The sequence below is a fragment of the Petaurus breviceps genome, unplaced genomic scaffold (genome assembly GCF_028583685.1).
Source record: "Petaurus breviceps papuanus isolate PSGF00001 unplaced genomic scaffold, PetGlider_PUasm1.0 91041, whole genome shotgun sequence".
NCBI lineage: Eukaryota > Metazoa > Chordata > Mammalia > Diprotodontia > Petauridae > Petaurus > Petaurus breviceps.
The window spans coordinates 12,887,455-12,908,707 of NW_027187400.1; the positions used below are offsets into that span (position 1 = coordinate 12,887,455).

The following is a 21,253-nucleotide window of genomic DNA, read 5'->3' on the forward strand; positions in this document are numbered from 1 at the left end:
TCAGGGGTGGAGAACCTGTGACCTTGAGGCCTTCTCTGGTCCTCTAGGTCCTCAAGTGTGCCTTCCTCTACCCTTCCTAGCTGCGTGCTGGTAGACAGATCATTTTACGATTCTAGGTAAAAGTATCCTCATCTGTAAAGTGATGCCTTTCTGCTTCTCAGGGCTGTGAGAAAGAGGCTTTGTAAAACTTGAAGTGCTAAAAAGGGGGGGTAGGGAAGGGAACAAGAACTTATTAGGTGCTCATTGTGTGCCAAGTGCTTTACAAATATGATCTCAGGTGCTATTATTATCCCCATTTTACAGATGAGGACACTGAGGCAGGTAGAGGTTAAGTGACTTGCCCAGGGTCATACAGCTAGGAAGTGTCTGAGGCTGGATTTGAACTCAACTCTTTCTAATGCTAGCATTCTATCTGCTGTGGCACTTAGAAACTTGGTTATTATTATGGTACTCCCAGTGGCTTATTTAAGGATCATTTGTATTTTATTGGGCTGCTTGGGAACATTTTAAGTACCACCAGGAAGTTTGTCTCTCAACCCCCTTCTTGTCTCTTTCTTCTCCCCCCAATATCACACCCATTTGTCCCGACATATAGAAACATCTGAGATTAGAAGAGTCCTTCCACCTAGCCAGCTTCCGCCCTCCCCCCATCTGGTTTGGAACCATTTTATGACGTGACCCAAGTATTAACCAACCATTAACCAAGGCACTTGCCTTCTGAGGCTATCTACATTTCGAGGGCAGCCCCCTTTCCCCTGTCACCACTAGACATAGTTGTAACTAGGGTGGGCAACTGAGGCTTTGCCCCAAGGTGCTGAATTTAGAGGGTGTCATTTTGAGAGCACTGAGTTTGGAGGGTGTTGACGATACATGCAAACAACATTTGGTTCCTCATTAGGAAGAATAATTAGTTGAAATAAGAATAGAAAATAGAAAGCCTCAAATGGTGCTATAGAAACAGGGTAGTTATTATTAGGGCTTACTTAAGATGAGTTGTTTTTTTTTGGAGGGGGGGCATAATATCTGAATTTCATTGAGCCCTTTAGGGATATCTAGGTCCTCGTCCCAGATACAAAAATTCTGAGCCCCAGCTCTGCTGTTGAAGCAACTCTCCTTTCCTTTTCCTTCCTTTCTCCCTCTTCCCTCCACCCTGAATTCACCACAGAACGTGTGGGATTTTCTGACAGAGCATTGGGCTGAATCTAATACAATGAAAAAATGGGGAGGGGACCTGGACCTATGATTTTATTAGTGTAGGGGTACTCCCAGCATGGAAACTCTCTCCTGCAATCTTGAACAGCTATTCTTCAATAACTTATAGCTTTAAAGGGTTATTTGGAAGAAGGGGAGTTGGGGACTTGGCCCCTGGTCTCATAACTAGTCTGTATCAGAGGAAGGATTTAAATACAGGATTTCCAGGCTCTAAGACCAGTTCTCCATATATTATGCCATGTACCCTCTCAAGATGAAATGGGATAGGGAAAAATGTAAGTTTTAAATCAGGTCCAAAGTAGATTTATAAAATCAACTTAACAAGTACAAGATGAAGAGTCATAGTTTGATATCAGATTGTTTGGGGGGAGGGGAAAGCTGGAGGTCTCAGTGGACCACATACTTAATATGAGTCAGCAGTGTGATGTGGCCTCCAAGAAAACTAATGGAATCTTAAACTGCACTAAGACAGGCCTAGTGTCCAGAAAGAGGGAGGTGAGAATCCCCTCTGTCCTTTTGTCTGGTACATCTAGGGTGCTGTGTTCAGTTGTGGGCACCCCAGTTTATTAAGGATGTGGATAAGCTGGAGAATATCCGCCAGGGGAGGGTAGGCTGGGATGGTTAAGAGTTTTGTGTTCATAGAAGGTTCAGATGAAAGAACTGGGTATATTTAGCCTGAGGAAGAGTAGACTCAGGGATTTGGGAAGAGAGTTAATTAAAGTAGAAATAGATTGTGTATTGAAAGTATGTTGAGGGGAGGCCAGGTGGCGCAGTAAGTAAGAGCGCCAGCCCTGGAGTCGGGATATCCGGGATCAGTTCTGGCCTCAGATACTTACTCAGATCCACACAAAAAAACTGGCTGTGTAACCTTGAGCAAGTTACTTAACCCCAACTGCTTAAAAAAAAAAAAGAAAGAAAGTATATTGAAGCTGTCATGAAAAAGACCTTTTAGTCTTGACCTCCCTGACTCCAGAGGTCAGCATGAGGAGCTGTGGATAGTCATTATAAGGTCTGCTATCAATTAAAGCTGTCCCAGAAGGAACTAGGCTGCCCAGTGAAGCCTCTGTGGTTTCTTGTTGTTGTATGTTGGGAAAGGGAGACTTGTTCAGTTCAGGATCAGACTAGATGGTGTCTGGGGTCCTTGCCAACTCATTCCAAGATTCTCTGTCCTCCATCATGGAGGTCCTTGAATTTTAGCCCAAGTGAATTTTACTTGTTAGGAAGCTACTGAAGATTTGTGAGCAGAGGAAAAAGGGACAGAATCGTGTGTCTGTGCAAGAAAGAGGGTTTTTCCAGGGTTTGCAGGATGGGCTTGAGTGGGGAAAGAATGGGAGCAGGAGAACTTGTTAGGACGTTATTGGACTAGTCTAGGAGGGAGGTAATCAGAGGCCACCTGGGCTAGGGTGGAACTAGAGGGATGTTGCTGAGGTGGAGTTTGTAGGACTTGGGGGGAGAGATTCCGGAGAGGAAAGAGTCCAGGTTTACAAATACAGGATCATTGCATTAGAACTGGGAAAGACCTTGGAAGCCATCAAGTCCAGCTCCCTTATTTTACAGGTGAGGAAACTGAGATAAAGAGAGTTGCTGAGGGCCACATGGCTGATGTATGATCAGATCATAGATTCTGAGCTGGAAGGAACCTTGGAGCCCTCAGATCCAACCCGTTTATTTTACAAATTAAGGAGCTGCGGCCCAGAGAATTTGAGTGACTTGCCCAGGGTTACATGGCTGGTAAGGGTCTAAGGGGAGATTTGAACCCAGACCCGCTGCCCTGTCCCCCTAAGCTACGCTGCCTGTTAGGTAAAACCCCGCCAAGGTCTCACCTTGGCTGACCAGGGATGGAGGTTACCAGACAAGCCACCCTCTCCCTTTCTCTCTCCCTGGTCCCTCTTGTTTCTTCCCCCACAGATGAGCGAGGCAAAGATCACCTTCGGGCAGGGAAGTTGAATCTAGTCGACTTGGCTGGCAGCGAGAGACAGTCAAAAACAGGGGCCACAGGGGAGCGGCTGAAAGAGGCCACAAAAATTAACCTCTCTCTATCCGCCTTGGGCAACGTCATCTCGGCCCTGGTGGACGGCCGCTGCAAACACATTCCCTACCGGGACTCAAAGCTGACCCGGCTGCTGCAGGACTCCCTGGGAGGCAACACCAAGACCCTCATGGTGGCCTGCCTGTCCCCTGCCGACAATAACTATGATGAGACGCTCAGCACCCTGAGGTACGCCAACAGAGCCAAGAACATTAAGAACAAGCCTCGCATAAACGAGGACCCCAAGGATGCCCTCCTGAGAGAGTACCAGGAGGAGATCAAGAAACTGAAAGCCATCTTGGCTCAGACGGTGACCTCAAACAACCTGACAGGTAGGCTGGGGCGGGGGGCCTGTGTGAGGAGGGGCGTCGCAGCTCCAGATGTGGGTTTGGATGACCCTTGTCATTGGGCTGGCTTCCTAACTGCTCTCCCACAGTCTAATCCATCCTCCCACCCATGTAGAAGATGACTTTGACTGGAAAGGGAGAGGAATTTATACATTAGCTGGAGGGCACAGGGAGCTGCAGAAGGTTCTTGAGGAGAGAGGACATCGAACCATGTCACTCCTTCCTAGAGTAGGGGAGAAATGTGGAATAAGCCTGGAGAGCTGGGGCAGAGCCAGATTGTAAGGAGCCTTAAAGGTCAAAGGGTTTTATTCTAGAGGCCACAGGGAGCCATTGGAGCTTATAGAGCAGGGAAGTGACATGGGGAGGTCTTGCTCTGGGGATGTCCCTATGGCCCATGTGGAGAATGTTTTCAAGCAGAGGGAGCCTTGAGGTAGGGAGAATAATTAGGAAGCTGTTGCAATAATCCAGGGTGATTTGTTTTTAATCTTTTTATCACCATGCACATAATAGGCACTACTGTATTTGTTGGATTTGTTGAGTTGAATCTCTACCAGGTAGAAATAGGGACTCAGTTCAAGAAAATAAACATCGATTAAGTGCCTACTATGTGCTAGACACCAGGCTGGGCACTTGGAGGTGCCAGATTTGGAATGAAAGCAGGCCCTGTCCTCAAGGAGCTTGCATTCTACCAGAGGCGTGCTACGTTTACACAGATAAGGAGGCCTAAGAAGTTAGAAGGAAGACGCACGTGGGGGAATCATGAAAGGCTTCCTTTGGGAGGGGGCCCTGAGATGAGATGACCTTGGAGTTAGCAGGACCATTCCTGAACTTGGGAGTCCTTCAGGGAGGCCTGCCCTCAAAATGTCCCTCAGTGTCTTTGTTGGATATGTGATGGGACAAGATGTTTGCCCACCATGGGCCTTCTCAGATCCTTCTTATGAGATGAAGCTGGCTTCACTGGACCTCATAAGAATGGTCCCTTGCATTTTTTTTTCAGGCAGACCTGTTAGTTTATTCTAGGCATAGGCAGCTCCAAGTGAGAGATTTCCCTTGACTAATGACCCTGCTGCTCTGGAACTTCTCATCTCAGAGTTGCCTGGAGCCCTGAGACATCACATGACTTGCCAAGGGCCACCCAGTAGATAACTAAGACTGGGTTCAAACCCAGGGCCTCCTGACCAGTACTCTACCCACTGTGACATGCCACCTCCCCAGGTTGCCTAGGGTCTCCAGAGGTTAAGCCTAATGTAAAATATGCTGAAATCCCTCAAGGATGGGTGATTTCCTTGGTAGAAGCACTCCTTCTCCAACACAGTTCTCAGTCTCCCCATGGTAAAACAGGAAATCTTCTTCAGTCCCTGGGTCTGAAAAAATGTATTGTTTGTAATTTTAACAACTGGCATTTATATAGCATTTTAATTTATCTGTATCAATATATACACATACATATATACATGTATACATGCATATATCCACATACATATATAATACATACATATGTATATGCATGTATCTGTCTTTCTATCTACCTATTTTTATCTATCTATCTATCTATCTATCTATCTATCTATCTATCTATCCATCTATCTATCTATCATCTAATCTATCCACATATCTATCTATGTATCTATGTGTCTGTCTGTCTGTCTGTCTATCTGTCTGTCTATCTTTCTTTCTATCATCTATCTGTCTATCTTTCTATCATCTGTCTGTGTGTCTATCTATCTTTCTATCATCTGTCTATCTTTCTATCATCTGTCTGTCTATCTTTCTATCGTCTATCTGTCTATCTTTCTTTCTATCATCTGTCTATCTTTCTATCAATTGTCTGTCTGTCTCATTGGAGCCAACCCTGGGGACACATCCTTGTCCCTCTGAATGCTTTGGTCTTCCCGTCTGTGTGATGGGGGCATTTTCCACTGAGTTCTGGCACACTTAGGCCAGGTGGCTCATGGGTCCTTTGAAGCTGCCTGGCAAACCCCGGGGCCATGGTGGGTGGAGGAGGTGGAGGGCCTTGTTGCTCATCTCTGCCATTCGGGGGCAGGTCTTGTCCTCCTTTCTCCTACCATGTGCCATGTACTGCAAGCCTCCTCCGCCAGTGCCCATGGCAGCAGTGCTGAGCTTCTTGTCAGCTGGGATGACTCACCCACCTCCCCCTACATGCTTATTAGACTGTCTTGCTCATCATATCTCCTACCAAAATGTTCTGCTGTCACTGGGGACCATGGGAATATGGGGTGCAAAAGGCCAGGGTTCCCATCCCTGACTCCAGGGCCGTGATCTTCCAGCTTCCAGCCACAATGCAGGGGCGCTGAGCCAGAGAGCCCCCAAACTCATCCATTCATCTGGAGGTGCTCCTTTCTCAACTTAGAGACCATCAAAGCCAACACTCTTATTTTATATATGAGGAAACTGAGGCCCAGGATCACATAGCAAGGTCTGCACTGAGGTCTTCCAGCCTCCAAGTCCAGTGACCTCCAGGATTTGCTGCCTCTAAATTCTGACTTGATAAGAGATTGACAGGACCCTGGCAAAAGCTGAGAGAGAGGACCAGCCCCTCACCAAAACTCTGCCTGTGCTTCCAGCCAGCCTTGTCCCTGGGGAGGGCTGCCTCTCCTATGAGGTCGTGGAGAGAGCACTGACCTGGGAGTCAGGAGGCATAGCTCCAGCTTCTGGCCCAACCACTAATTTCTTGTGTGACTTTAGGCAAGTACTCTCCCTGGGCCTCAACTTCTCCACCTGTGAAATGGAGATAATAACCCCTGCCCTACCAAGAATCAAGTAAGATAGCTGATGGGAAAGCACTTTATGAGGCATAAACCCCTTATAAAGGCCAGGTGTTATTATATCTTAATAATGACTTCAAGGGCTCCCTGACCTCATCCCGGGAGGCGGTGCTATCCCACCCACTCTCACCTCAGCAGAGGGGATCTGGGTCCAACTCTTTTGGTGAAGCAGCTACAGATGACCTACCTTCCCTCTGGTTCCTTTTGATAGACAGCTAGGGGGTGCCACAGTGCACAGAGCTCTGGCCCGGGAGTTGGGAAGCCCTGAGTTCAAATCTTCCCTCAAATATTTAGTAGCTGTGTGACTCTGTACATATATAGGTCTGTACAAAATACATATATAGGTATATACAGGACACATATAAAGTGAATACAAGGTAACCTTGGAAAGGAAAGCACTTAACAGCTGGGGGAATCAGGAAACGCCTTCTAAAACAGCCCTTCTCAAAGTTTGTTCCAGGGACTGCTGGGGCCCCAGGGAGCCATAAGGTCAAATTTCAGGGTGTTCATAAGGTCAAAACTATTTTCATAATAATACTAATATATTTTAATTTCTAATATGGTAAATATTGACAGAGAACACCAAGGATGTACTGGCAAATGTTTAACAACCAGCTTGATGTGGGGGGGTGGGGATATGTTCATGATACACTTTTAAGTTTAATTTGCAAAATTACCATTTTCTCCATCACTTTCTTAAGCCTAGACAACCAATGAAACAATGAGTCAAGTCCTGATTTGTATTACTTGCCTATTTTCCAAGGTGTAAATGCTCACAAGGAAAATTTAACAATCAGCTTTCTTGAGTTGATATGAGCCGGCTCCACCATGCCCCTTGGTATGACCCAGATAAACAATAGCTCTTTGAGGGTAGGTGATCAATCAATTAAGAGTGTAAAGAGTTAAAGTTTGAGAACCACTATTCTAGAAGTACTTATATCAACCATGTATTTTAACTATCTCCTGTGGGTCAGACACTGAGGTTATAAGTACAAAAATTGATGATTCCTACTTGCAGTGAGCTTGTGGGGAAGAGAATCGCATATAAAATGTAGTCAGCATCAATATAAAGTAAAGAAATACAAATATAGACAAAATAATAAAATTCAGGGTAATCTGGGAGGGAGGGCAGTGCCAGCAGTTGGGGGAATTTGGGAAGGATTCATGTAAAAGATAAGTTCTCAAGCGGTGGCTAGGTGGTGCAGTGAATAGAGCATCGGCCCTGGAGTCAGGAGGACCTCAGTTCAAATGCAGCCTCAGGTACTTAACACAAAAACTAGCTGTGTGACCTTGGGCAAGTCACTTGACCCCAATTGCCCTCCAAAAAGCAAAAAAAGAAAGATAACTTCTCTAGGATCAGGTGAGTCAATCACACTAATTGCTTACACTAAGTATTTTTTTAAAATTTAAATTATTTTATTATGATTTCTTCTATCTGTGCAAATGTATTTTATTTTATTTTGGATGGGGGAAGGCAAGGCAATTGGGGTTAAGTGACAGTTAAGGTCAACCCAGCTAGTAAGTGTGTCAAATGTCTGAGGCCAGATTTGAACTCAGATCCTCCTGACTCCAGGGCCTGTCCTCTATTCACTGTGCTACCTAGCTGCCTCTCAAATGTATTTTAAAAACAAATAATTACAAGCAGATTATATGATTTTACTTTGAAATAAAAATTTCCATCCTACTCTCTTTTCCTTGCCTTATTGATAAAAAACAAAAATGTGGGGGTGGCTAGGTGGCGCAGTGAATAGAGCACCAGCTCTGGAGTCAGAAGGACCTGAGTTCAAACCCGACCTCAGACACTTAACACTTACTAGTTGTGTGACCTTGGGCAAGTCACTTAACCCCAATTGTCCTGTCTTCTCCTCTCCAAAAAAAAAGTGGGGGGGGGACTTTATAAATAAGAATAAGAAAAGAGGGTATTCCAGATGTGGCAGTTAGGGGGGACTAGTTTTGTGTGAGGAACCGAAAGAAGGCCAGACTGACTGGATTATGGAATGTGGGAGGGGGAGTGATAGCCACTGGGGCTGGAAAGAGAGGTTGGGACTAGGTCAAGGAGGGCTTTGAAAACTAAACAGAAGAGCTTATTTTTGATCCTCGAGGTCATAGGAAACCGCTGGCACTGGTTGAGCAGGGGAGTCACAAGATCCAGTCTGAGCTTAAGGAATTGTTGATCTGCACTTGGTGGAGGGAGTTTCCTCCTCAGGAGTGCCCTATACCAGAGGCGTCAAACTTGAACAAAACACCCTGCCAAATCAGATTAAAATGCATTTGGGGAAATGTTTAGCAAAATAAATAAAAACTGGATACAATCTAGAACAAGGGTAGGGAAACTGAGGCCTCGAGGCCACATGTGGCCCTCTAGGTCCTCAAGTGTGGCCCTTTGACCAATCCAAGCTCAGTCAAAGGGATGCCTTTGAGGACCTAGAGGGCCACATGTGACCTCGGCTGCTGGTTCCCTACTCCCGACATAGATAATGCTAATTTATGATTTTTCAAGTCAATATGACTGCCTGCAGGGATCTGTTTCTATTTGAGTTTGACACCACACTGTATACCAATGGCTCCCCAAGTCTGGTCTAAACGTCAAATAAACATATTTGATATAATTTTGTGATATATGTAAACTAATACTCACACAGCAGTTTGTTACCAATGGGATTATACAGACTAATTTCTAAGCGTGGTTTCTGAATGATTTTGGATTACACATTGACCCCTGTGATCTGTTTGCCCCCAGCCTTATTGTCCAACCAGATGTTTGGTAAAGCCGAGCAAACCGAGGAGAAGATGCCCCCACCACCACCCCCTCAGCCAGATACTGAAGCAGAGAAGCAGCTGATTCGGGAGGTAAGAACCAGTGAGTGAGTGAGGCTGGATTTGAACTCAGGTTTTCCTGACAGTTTTTGCCCAGTGCTGTGTCCACAGTTACCTGATGGTTGAATGAAGTGGTCTAAATGATCTCTAAGGTCCCTCTGGACTCCTAATCTTCTGGTCCTCTGATCATGGAATGCTGCCCTGTCTTTCAGGAGTATGAGGAACGGCTGGCCCGGCTGAAGGCTGATTATGAAGCAGAGCAGGAGTCGAGAGCCAAGCTGGAAGAAGACATCACCGCCATGCGTAATTCTTATGATGTGAAGCTTTCCACTTTGGAAGAGAACCTCAGGAGGGAGGCCGGTGGGTACTGCTCAGGGGCGAGCGGCAGGGGGGTGATGATAAAGAGACACGAATGCTAAGATTGGGGCATCTCATAGCATTATCGACTTCAGAGGTCACCTGGTTCAACCCCCTCATTTTACAGAGGGAGAAACTGAGGCCCAAGGAGGAGATAGGAAGCCTCAGAAGTGGGATTTGAATCCAAGGTCTCTGATTCCAGACCCAGGGCCCTTTCTGCTCCACCATGCTGGCTACCTGTGTTCGTCTCGTGAACCATGTGGCTCAGAGGTTTAAGCCTAGTTGTCATGAGGCCAAGTCTTGGGGTTGGTTCTTGTGGAAGCTGGTGATCTTTCCTCTGCTTCCTGACTACATGTGATATCCTCCAGTACAGGTCTGCCATTGATCCCATGGAAGAGCGGACCAGGGTGATTTGATGTGACCTAGGGCTGGGGAAACACCCCAGAGGGCTTGTCCTCCTCATAGTGACTCAGAAGGATGCTGTTCATTCATGAAGGATAAGACATTCCATTGTTTTTAAAATTCTGCTCCCCCTTTTTGTCCTTTTTGGTGTTTTATGCAGACTCTTTCCTTGTCTTCTGTCAGTATATCAATGAATCCTCTGCCCCTGATAGAATTCTCCTTGGTAATGAATAGTTGCAATCAAGCAAAACAAATGAACAGTGTTTGAATATATATGCCTCTAATGAAGAAATATGTTTTGCATGACTTAATATGTCTAATGGTATCATATTTCTTGCCTTTTCAATGGATGGGGAGGAGGTGGAAGGAGGAAGAGAATTTGGAACAAAAAAAAAATTTTAGGGGTTAAGTGACTTGCCCAAGGTCACATGGTTAGTAAATGTTAAATGTCTGAGTCTGGATTTGAACTCAGGTCCTCCTGACTCTAGGACCAGTGCTGTATTCACTGGGCCACCTAGCTGTCCCTAAAAGAATTATTTTAAAGAAAAAAGAAAAATCTATGCCTCACTTTATATCTATAATCCACTATCTCTTAGCCATGTACATTAATACTTACTCTATAGAAAGTCAAATGCAATGCACTGAGAATTTTTTTAAAAAGGGTTAATAGCCAGCGCCTATCAATAATTTCATGGGGAAAGGGAATGAGACTTGCATAGATAATTGAATTCAGCAAATATCTATTGGACACCTACTCTGTGCATGACCTTGTGTGCTAGGCACTGTACGCCAAGGCAGAATGGGAAAATGACCAAAGAGAAGGCCCAGGAATTTGATCAGAGGGATGCATTTTCCCTCGGACACCTGGAACAATACACCATTTAGACCCTTTGGGTGGCATTTGGGAAACTCAATATTTCTGAATGTCTTTTTGGTCCAACATGGTAGATTACAAGAAGCAAAGTACCCAATGGCACTGGGAAGGTTTCTCTCCCTGGATATCTCCAAGCAAAGTCTGGGTAACCATTTTTTGGTTGTAGAGGTGAGGTTGGGACGCCCTTTCTGTTTCAGGATATCATTGGATCATAGGAGCACAGATTTAGGACTAGAAGAGAATTGAAAGATTATCCAGTCCAGCCCTCTGCCCCCCTCCTCATTTTATGGATGTGAAAACAGTCACAGAGGGATAGAAGTGACTTGCCCAGGGTCACATATCTAGTCAGTGTCTGACTAGGGTTTGAACCCAGATCTGGTACCCTATTGATTACATCACCCTGCCCTTCTGTGATTCTGTGAGACAGAGAGCCTGGGGTTGAGTCCTGGCTTATTTCCAGTGTGACTTTGGGCAGGTTATTTGATCTCTAAGCCTGTTTCTTCATCCACAAAATTATACTTACCCTCCCAGAAGACAAGAACTTTATAAACAATAAAGCATGTTTGGAAGTGTGAGTTACCTTTGTGATCGTTATTCTTGGAAGGGGGTTCTTGAGTCCCTATTACATTCCCCTAGAGGCCTAGGTTCTGAGTCAAAAACACTTGGGTCTGGCCTCCCTCTGGCACACGGGGCCATTGGACCCTGGGCTAGGTAACCCAGGGCCCCCAGGCAGCTTTCTAGGACTATAATTGGCAGGTGAATTGCTGGCCTGAATCTGGTGGGGAGGGAGGAGTTTCAGTGTGGGGATCTTCCCACATGGATTAAATCACAGACCTAAGAATAAAAGGATTGTTCCTGAGAAGCTTAGAGCCTTACTGGGGAGAGCAGCTCCACCCAGGAGCAGGTCAGTGCCGATGGATGACACTTATATGGCACCTACTATGCGTCACGCACTGTGCTCAGGGCTCTACAATTATAATCTCATTTGATCCTCAAAGCAACCCTGGCAGGTAGGGGCTGTTATTATCCCTGTTTTATAGATGGAAAAAATGAGGCAGACCTGTTAAGTGACTTGCCCAGGGTCATGGAGTTTGTTTGCTGTTGTTCAGTCATGTCTGACTCTCCGCAACCCCATTTGGGGTTCTCTTGGCAGAGATCCTAGAGGGGTTTGCCATTTCCTTCTCCGGCTTGTTTTACAGATGAGGAAACTGAGGCAAATAGGGTTATTAAGTGACTTGCCCACAGTCATACAGGTAGGAAATGTCTGAGGCCAGATTTGAACTCAGATCCTCCTGACTCCAGGCCCGGTGCTCTATCCACCGTGGCATCTAGCTGCCGTCACAGAGCTAGTAAGTATCTGAGGCTGGATTTGATCTCGGGCACATAGGTGCCTACTAATGTCACAGATATCATGACATGGGCAGAGCGATCCCAGTGCAGTGGGATGGTCAGGAAAGGTTCTCTGAAGCTGGGCATTCAGCTGACCCCAGAAGGATGGGTTTGGATAATAGGAGAGTGGCAAGAGGGACACTCTAGTTGGGGAAATGACATGAACAAAGATACAGAGGCTCGAACATGCGTGTGTGTTGGGATTCATGGGGGAAACTCTCCTGGATGAAGTCTGACCACTTGGGGCCTTGAATATAAGCTAGCCACATAGAGAGAGTGTGCTTTGGGACAATTTGGAGCAAACTTCCTGTTAGTGGCATGATTCTGGGTTTGGGGAAGTCCCCTGAGCTCATCAACATTCCCTCCACCCCTTAGAAAATAGTAACAGATAGACTGGACTCTTCTCAACAATGCAGGGATATAAGTCAATCCCAAAAGACGCATGATGGAGAGAAAAACGTGCATCCAGAGAAAGAACTAGAAAGAACTAAATTTATATCCAGGTGGAAGCAAAATACCTGATCTTTTTTGTTCTCTTATTTGATTTTATGTCCTCTATACCATTTTGCATCCCAGCTGGTACAATCCATCCTTATAACCTGACCATTGTATAATGTGAAAGTATCTACAGATCCTATACTTGATTATAAGACGCCAGGGGGGGGGAGGGGAGGGAGGGGGACAAAATGTGAAATTCAAGGAATTGTGGAATTGAATCCTGTAAATTAAAAGGAAACAAAAAAATTAATAAATTAAAGAATTAATAATAATAAAAAAAAAAAGAAAATAGTAACAGAAGGGTTTCATTTTCCAGAAGCTGCCCTGAAGGCTGAGGCCCTGGCCAAAGCTGAGGCCCTGGCCAAAGCTGAGGAACTGCTCAGGGCTGAGACCCTGTCCAAGGCTGAAGCTGTCCCCACGGGTGAAGACCTCCCAAAATCTGAAGGCCAGCTGGAGGTATTCCCTGAAGTCCCATCATTGGAGGTCCCAGTGTTGGAGCTCCCGTCGTTGGGGATACCATTGTTGGAGGAATCTGAGGAGCCCTGCCAGCCTGAGGTCCCCTTCCTACCTGAGCCCCCCTTCCTGTCAGAAGTACCCCCCAAGGTGGAAGTCCCATTTATGTCTGAGGAAGCATTTCCATTGGACATTTCCACTGAGCCGGAGGCCCCGCTGCCACCTGACATCATTGCAACTGATGTTCCTGATGCCTTGTTCAAGGATGAGCTTCCCCCCAAGCCTGAAGCCTTCTTCCAAGGTGAAGATGACTCTGAGCAGGTCATGCAGTCCCTCCTGGAACAGACATTTGTGGAGATGCAACCTCTTATGCTAGACATTACATCTCCAGAAGCTGAGCAGATCGCTGGGCAGCTGGCCATATTTGATGAGCTGGAGGTCAAGCTGTCCAAGATTTCCTCTGGGGCTACCAACAATCTGGATATGTCAGACATTGCGCTGGAGGTATCTTTTGCTTTATGGTCACTTGATTAAGGGAAGTTGACCATCCCTGAATTTGTCAAGCAGGGAATGTTGGAGAATGTACATGGTATTTTGGAAGGGCATGGCTAGAACTTATAATCATGGTACCTCTTACTCCACCTTGATGGCCTGGGGGTGGGCACAGTAGTATTTGGGGACCCTGGAGAGGGGAGGACAAATCTAGCTCTCAGAAAACTGGGGATACATAGCCTCGATTTTGTAAATCAGGTAACTTCTCAGGTAGGTGCCCATTCTGTGTCCTGTCTGGTGACTTGGTTAGGGGAGGCAAATGCCCTCAATTATTCCTGGGGTGAAAGAGCTATGGGAGATGGAGGAAGGGAAGGATACGGAGGCTTACTTGAGGCGTGATACTGACCTTGAAGTGCCCTTGACTGAGTGGTGGGTGGAAGATGCCATGGGACTGGAAGGGTAGGGATGCAGAACATGATTCCTTCTCTCATGTGGAGCCTTTCACTTCTAGACCATCTTTGAATATTTCTTCTGTTCTTTCCTCTAACTAAAGAACTCTCCCTTCTTCTTCTCTTCCCCATTTTTCCTCTCTCCTCTTCTAGTGCTCACTCCCTCTCCCCTCTTCTCTTCTCTTGCCTTTTCTTTTTCCTTTCTCTCTCCTTTACGATCTCCTTCCCTTCCCCACTTATTTCCTTCCTCCTCCTCTTTCTCTGCTCTCCTTTATCTCCCTACTCTCTTTTCTTCCTCTCTCTCTGTCTTCTCTTTTCTCCTATTTTCATTCACCCCAGGTGAATCTTGTAACTTCTCTGGGGCTCATCTGTAAAATGTGGGGGTTGAACTCACTGACTTACAAGGTCCCTTCCATCTATGATCCTCTGATCCATCCTCTTTCTCCCTCCTTCTTTCTCTTTCTCTCTCTCCTTCCTTCTCCTTTCCCCTTCATCTTTTTTCGCCCCTCCTTTCTCTTCTTCCCTCTTTCTTTTTCCTCTTCCTCCTCTCCTTTCTTCTTCCCTCCCCCTTACCCCTTCCTTCTCTCCTCTCTCCTCTACCCTTCATCTCTCTTCTCCACCTTCCTTGCCTTTTTCACTCTTCATTTCCTCTCTTCCTCCACCCCTCTTGCCTTTCTGCTTCATCTCTCTTCTCCTTTTCCATCTCGTCTTCCCTCTTCCTCCTCTCTTCTCCTCTCCCCTTCATATCTCTCCTTCTTTTCTTTCTCTTCTTCCCTCTTCCTTTCTCTTCCTCCTCCTCTCCTCTTTCCTCCCATCCCTCTTTCCCTTCCCCTTCTCTCCTTCTCTGTCCTCTCCTCAATGCAGAGGGAAAAGGTGTTGGATGCCAGTGTTAAGGGAGGAGGTGAGTAGCTGGGAGAGGGCATTGCTGCTCAGATCATCCCATTCCCTTTTTCATCCCTCCCATTTCAAGTATTCCATGACCGACCTGTTGCCACCAAGTGACATGAAGCCCGAAGCTGATCCTGGCTTTGAAACAGTGCCCCAAAGTGTGAGTAGCTGCTCCTGTCTGCTTTCCCCACGTAGCACACTGAATGAGGAACTCACCAAGACAAGGCTTTTGAAAGTCTTCAGTCCTGCATACAACCTTTCCTCCTGGAGTTGTGGTACAAATTCAGAGAAGTGGGAGCCCTGCTTGTTAACTGTGTGGGAGATTCCTTTCTTCCCCTGGTGCCCCCATTGAAGGGTCCTCCAGTATTTCTCCAATTCCCTGAATGCCCTGCTACAGAACGGCCACCCTCTAGTTATGGAACTGGACTGGGACTGTGTTATCCAGGAATTGGATTCGTCCCATTCATTAAGCCCCTACTGTGCGCTAGAGCACGAGGGATTCAGGGACAAGAATGGGTCACTGCCCTCAGGAAGCGTATATTCTGCTAGGGGAAGTACACCATATATATGGAGGAGGAGGTACAGGCTACTTGCCACATAAATACAGGGTAGTTTCCAGAGGGTAAGAGGGCTGCTACCTAGGGCCATGGGGTGAGGCCCATTGCAGGAGGTCTCATCTGCCCTGTGCTTAGATGACTGGCTAGCATTGCCTCCTGGTGGGCACACTTACCTGAAATGCTCACGTTTCCTCTGTTCCTTTGAAATGAAACATAGCTCTTCTCAAGTAATTGATTTAGAGCTGGGAGGGTCCTTACAGGCCATGGAATCCAACCCTGCCGTTTTACAGATGAGGAAAGAAAGCATAGCATCTCTTAGGTAGTAAGTGTTAGAGGCAGGATCTGAATCCAGGCCCCTAGGCATTGCATTGCAATAAAGCAAGAAGCTATTTTTATTTGTCTAAGTATTTGCTTTAAACTTACTGGGGTTTGAGGAATTCAGTTCATTAATTTTTTCTCATTGTATTTGAGTGAAATACAAGCCTGGGTTCGGGGAGGGTGATGGAGAGACGTTCATCTCAGACCTCATGGAGCTTAGAGTTTGGCGGGAAGATGAGTCAGAAAGAAGGACAGTATCTGCTATCACTGTAGCAAGTACCCCTGAGATTTTGTGCCTGAATGAATGAGTGAAAGAAGTCAATCTCTGCTCTCAAGGAGCTTCCATTCTACCGGGGGAGACAGCACAAAGAGGGAAGCAGTGGCCAGAAAAGGATATCTTGCTCTGAGAAGTCATAGGGATGGGGAGTGGAGTCATAGGACTTCAGTGACCCAAACCTCCCATTTTATAGATGTGGAAATGGAGGCAGAGGGATATGATTCACCCAGGGTCACACAGCTAGTATCTGAGGGAGGATTTGAGAGAGTCTCCCTGACTCCCAACTCTAGTGCTCTGTCCTCTATTCCACACTAGACTCTAGGTTCATAGCATCACAGATTTAGCTTTGAGCGGGGAGTGATCAGTGGTAGAATTGATTTGATTACTGTTCCCAGAGTAGCCATAGGATCAGTAGATTTAGGGCTGAACAGACTGGAGGCAATTGAGTTAAGCTTGCTCAATGAACCAATCAATCAACAGGCATTTAGTAAATGCCTCCTGTGCTAGGTAGTGGGATACAAAGCCAAAGTCAAAGGAGCTTAGCTGAGGAAAAGTAGGTAGCTGGATTGTTGGAATGGATGGGATTTCTAGAGTCTGGGGCCAGCCAGATAGAGTGAACCATGTACACCTGTGCTGACCGCCTCACCAGTCAGAACAGTACAGCCCTAGAGTATGTATGTATGTGGAGATCTGGGAGGAGCTTTCCTAGTGTGGGAGGTGACATTTGTGTTGGTTGAGTATGGGCAGGAATTCAACAGGTGAAGAGAGAAGGGAGGCAATTCTAAGTGGAAGGCATAGAATAAGAAAAGGTGTGGAGGTGGGAGAGTCGAAGGCTGACTTCTGGGGACAGAAAGGAGTCTAGTTTGGCTGGAGTATAATACCTCTGGACTCACAGAGCTGAAGAGTGAGAGGAATAAGTCCATCGTCCCCTCTCTTCATTCCCTCCAGTGCTTGACCTGCTGGCCCCCCTCATCTCTCTTTAGGCTCCACCTTTCTAACCTGCAGAACCCTCACTGTCTTCTTTCTGCTGCTGCCCAGGAAGCTGAGCAGCAGCCACAGATACCCCAGCCTGTGGAGATCCCCAAAAAAGAGAGCATAGGCGTGGAAGTGGCGGTGGTGACGGATGAAATCCCTGCAGCCGTGGACCAGGAGCAGGTGCTGGCCAGGTGAGAGCCGGAGGAGAGGGCTGCTCTAGGACCCTGTCGAGAGAGGTGGGGGTGACTGCAAGTGTGTCTGAAGTCCATGGGCCTCTGGGCTGATCACAGAAGGGAAAGCTAACCAGATCCTCGATCACCATAGTAGAGGGATAGTCTTCAGAATAAGGGAGGTGAGAGTACTGTGCCCTGCTCTGCCCTGGGCAAACCACATCTGGTGTGTTCTTTCCACATCTGGGACCATAGTTTAAGAATAACATTGATAAGTTTTATAAATTGGAATATATCCAGAAGAGGGGAACTAGGCTGAGGGACAGGGAATGTATACAGATATGCATACTCTCCTAGCTCTGACATTCTGTATTTTAAGGGTTCTTCCAGCTCTGACCTTCTGTTTTCTAAAGACCTTCCCAGCTCTGGCATTCTGTGTTCTTTTTTTTCCAGTTCCTTTTTTAAAAAATTATTTTTCATTTTAGTTTCCGACATTCAATTCCATAAGTTTTTGAGTCCTAAATTTTATTCCTTTTCCCCCCACCCTCTCCTCAAGACAGTGTGCAATCTGATATAGGCTCTACATATACATTCATATTAAACATTTTCACATTAGTTATGTTGTTAAGAATAATTAGAACCAATGGGAGGAACCATAAGAAAGAAGAAACAGACAAAAAAAAGAGCAAATAGTCTGCTCTGATCTGGATTCAGATTTCATAGTTCTTTCTCTGGATGTAGATAGCATTTTCTATCCCGAGTCTTTTGGAGTTGTCTTAGATCCTTTCGTTGCTGAGAAGAACTAAGCCTGTAAAAGTCAGTCATCACACACTGTGTCTGTTACTGTGTACAATGTTCTCCTGGTTCTGCTCACTTCACTTAGCCTCAGTTCATATAAGTCTTTCCAGATTTTTCTGAAGTCTGCCTGCTCATCATTTCTTTTGGCACAATAGTATTCCATTACATTAATATATTGCAACTTGTTCAGCCATTCCTCAATTGGTGGATAGCCTCCCAGCTCTGACATCCTGTGTTCTAAGAGCCCTCCCACTTCTGACTTTCTCTGTTCTAAGGGCCCTCCCAACTCTTTTCTGTGAAATAGATTATGAAAAATCATCTTGGTCCAGGAAGCATCCCCCTTTCCTTTCCTAAACGTTGCGCCCTGCCTAAGCCTAGGTGTGTTCCTGCACCCTGGTGTGCCACTGGTGGGTGGAATTCCACAAGGATAGACAATAGGCCTCTGCAGACTTGCCCAGAATCACATGGCTACTAAGTATCTGAGGCAGGATTTGAACTCAGGACTTCTTGTGTCCAAGTCCAGCACTCAAATTCGCTTACCGTACTGCCTAGCTGGCTTGACACATTTAGAAGTAACTCTGCTTCCAAAGCCCTAGGCAATGCCTTTCTACTTTTCTCACGGTCAGATATGCATAGATAGGTGTGTCCTCTTGGAAAAGGAAAAGTCATGGTGCAAGACAGCATAGAGTCACATCAGCACAGAGCTGAACCTAAGGCTGTGCATCAGGAGTCTTGTCCAGGGCATCAAACTTTAATAGCTTTCAATCATGTTTTCTGTTTCACTTTCTATTTCTAGCACCCAGGTAGCAAGGATAATTGGGGGCTCGACTCCAGGGGAGTTTCTCATACTTTTACTCTCCTCTTTCGACCTTGCTGTGTCTCCGGGTCTTTGGGTGCACATCACAGGGCAGTATCCTAGAATGTCCACACAACTGCATTTATCTTAAAAAGTTGATTCTAGGATGCTTTTTGCATCATTTGCCCCAAGCCCAGTGTACATTTGTACCTCCCCTCTCAAGGTCAGAGACCTTTCTGAATGTCTCCACATCAAGTTGGCTAAGATTGCTAGTGTGTGTGTGTGTGTGTGTGTGTGTGTGTATTCGTTGTTAGCTCTATGTGCTCATATGTTAGTAAATAGTAGGCCCGTAGAGGCTGAATGGATGCATGCATGGATGGATCTGGGCCATCTCCAGTCATTCTGATCTATATCTGGCCACTGGAACAAGATAATTCCGGAGGAAATAGTGAGGCTGGTGACCCTACACAGCCCTGCCTCACTTAAATCCTATTCATTTGTACGTTATGGCATCACCTCCCTGATGTCATGGTCCTCTTCAAGAACAAAGGACAAACAGCAACCACAACCACACAACATGAACGGATGCTTTATGACAAAACTCTTTCTGAAAAGACAGTTGCCCTGCTCTGCTCCCAGGTTGCTCTGCTGAGCCCCCAATTCCCCACTGTGCCTCCTGGCTTGGCCATGCTTAGACAGAGTTTTGCACTTTGTTTTTTTTTTTAAGTTTTATTGGTGCCTGTTTTGGCATCATATTCATTTCTCAAAATTTCCCTCTAATCTCCTGGGTTTGGGGAGTTGTCCCGAGCATAATCTCCCTCCAGTTCGGCAAAATCATCCAATGTATTGACATTTCGGAGTGTATACAACGTCTCACCTTTCAAACAAAGGAGGGAGGTGAATTTTTTTTTTCCTTCCCCAGGGCCAGGTGTGGTCATTAAAATTAGAGTTCAGGTTCATACTTATATGAGATGACATGTTCTTTAATCTGGGAGTCAGGAGATCAGAATCTGAGTTCTGGCTCTGCTACCACCTTTGTGACCTTGGGCAAGTCCTTTCTCTTAAAATCTGAGCCTCATATTACCGACCTTCCAGGGCTGCTGTGAGGCGAATATTGTGTAAGCCTTGAAGTCATAGGGAAGAATGAGCAGCAGCCATCAGCAGTGTTATTAGTCTTAACACAAGGGAGAAAGGAAACTCACAGGATGGGCTGAGCTCTCCAAGGACATCTGGGAGCAGGCTGTGGCGGTCTGGTGTTGAAGGCACGTGGTAATCAGTGCCTAGAGAAGAGCTTGCGTTGTACTGGATGTCTGGAGGTGGGGGGAGCTCCTGACTGCTTAGCCAAGCAAGATTCCATTTGGTAGCCAACAACAGCTGCTGATTTAGACAGTTTAAAATCAAACACCAGCTGTGGGAAAGCAGGTCTGAGGAAGAGGACGAAAGGGCAAGGATCTCTCAGTGGGAGCAAAGACTCCAGTGGGCCCTCCCAGCTCTGACATCCTGTGTTCTAAGGGCCCTTCCAGCTCTGACATCCTGTGTTCTAAGGGCCCTCCCAGCTGATATCCTGTGTTCCAGAAATCTTGCAGGAACAGTCACAAAACAGGGTACCCTTCCTCAGTCCTGGTAACAGTCACCCCATCTTTCTCTCCCTCCAAACTTCATTGTTGTTCCTGGTCATAGACATCCTTTCTCCCTGATAGAGGATTCCTCACATTCATATAGCAAAAATTCCAAGAGCATTTCAAACATTTCACTGGTGCACCCCAGTGATCTGTTGATGATCCAGTCTTCATTTCTTTGAGCCTCTGCTTCCTCATCTATAAAATGGGCCTAATAGCATTGACCCAATCTGCCTTAGAGCAGAGTTAGGGGGTCAAATGAGACAACACAGTCAAATTTCAGTTTTGAGTCTATGATCTAAGGTTCTTGACATGCTCTAGTTTTCATCAGTTGAAGAGAAAGGGGGAAGGCTCTTTTCATCAGTTGCAGGAGGTGACACTCAAGGGGAAGTCCAAGGAATGTGAAATTTTTAATGTACCCCTTAGTAAAAGAGGTTGGGCTGTACAGCTATTTCCCCAGGAAGAGAGAACACAGGAGTGTGTCTGCTCCCAAACACTTTTCCCATAAAAAAAACCAACAGCTTCCACTTTGTAACAGATATATGTCAATCTGCAATGGCTCTTAGAACAGAGACTGTCAGATCTAGGAGGGCCCTTAGAACTTAGGATGTCAGATCTGGGAGGGCCCTTTAGAATACAGAATGTCAGGGCTAGGAGTGATCTTAGAACAGAGGATGTCAGAGCTGGGAGGGCCCTTAGAACACAGGATGTCAGAGCTGGGAGGGCCCTTAGGACGCAGGATGTCAGAGC

The 21,253-nt window shown here is 46.2% G+C and overlaps 1 protein-coding gene across 1 annotated transcript in view; it reads left to right on the top strand.

The window, feature by feature from the left end:
• The window catches only part of KIF17 (kinesin family member 17), a 61,325-nt gene that overhangs the window by 26,723 nt on the left and 13,349 nt on the right, over window positions 1-21,253 (top strand). Inside the window, exons 5-10 of the mRNA XM_069078437.1 lie at window positions 3,121-3,573; window positions 9,115-9,224; window positions 9,404-9,551; window positions 13,010-13,668; window positions 15,076-15,153; window positions 17,184-17,311. Coding sequence (XP_068934538.1) covers window positions 3,121-3,573; window positions 9,115-9,224; window positions 9,404-9,551; window positions 13,010-13,668; window positions 15,076-15,153; window positions 17,184-17,311 — 1,576 coding nt within the window. The remainder of the gene's footprint in view (window positions 1-3,120; window positions 3,574-9,114; window positions 9,225-9,403; window positions 9,552-13,009; window positions 13,669-15,075; window positions 15,154-17,183; window positions 17,312-21,253) is intronic.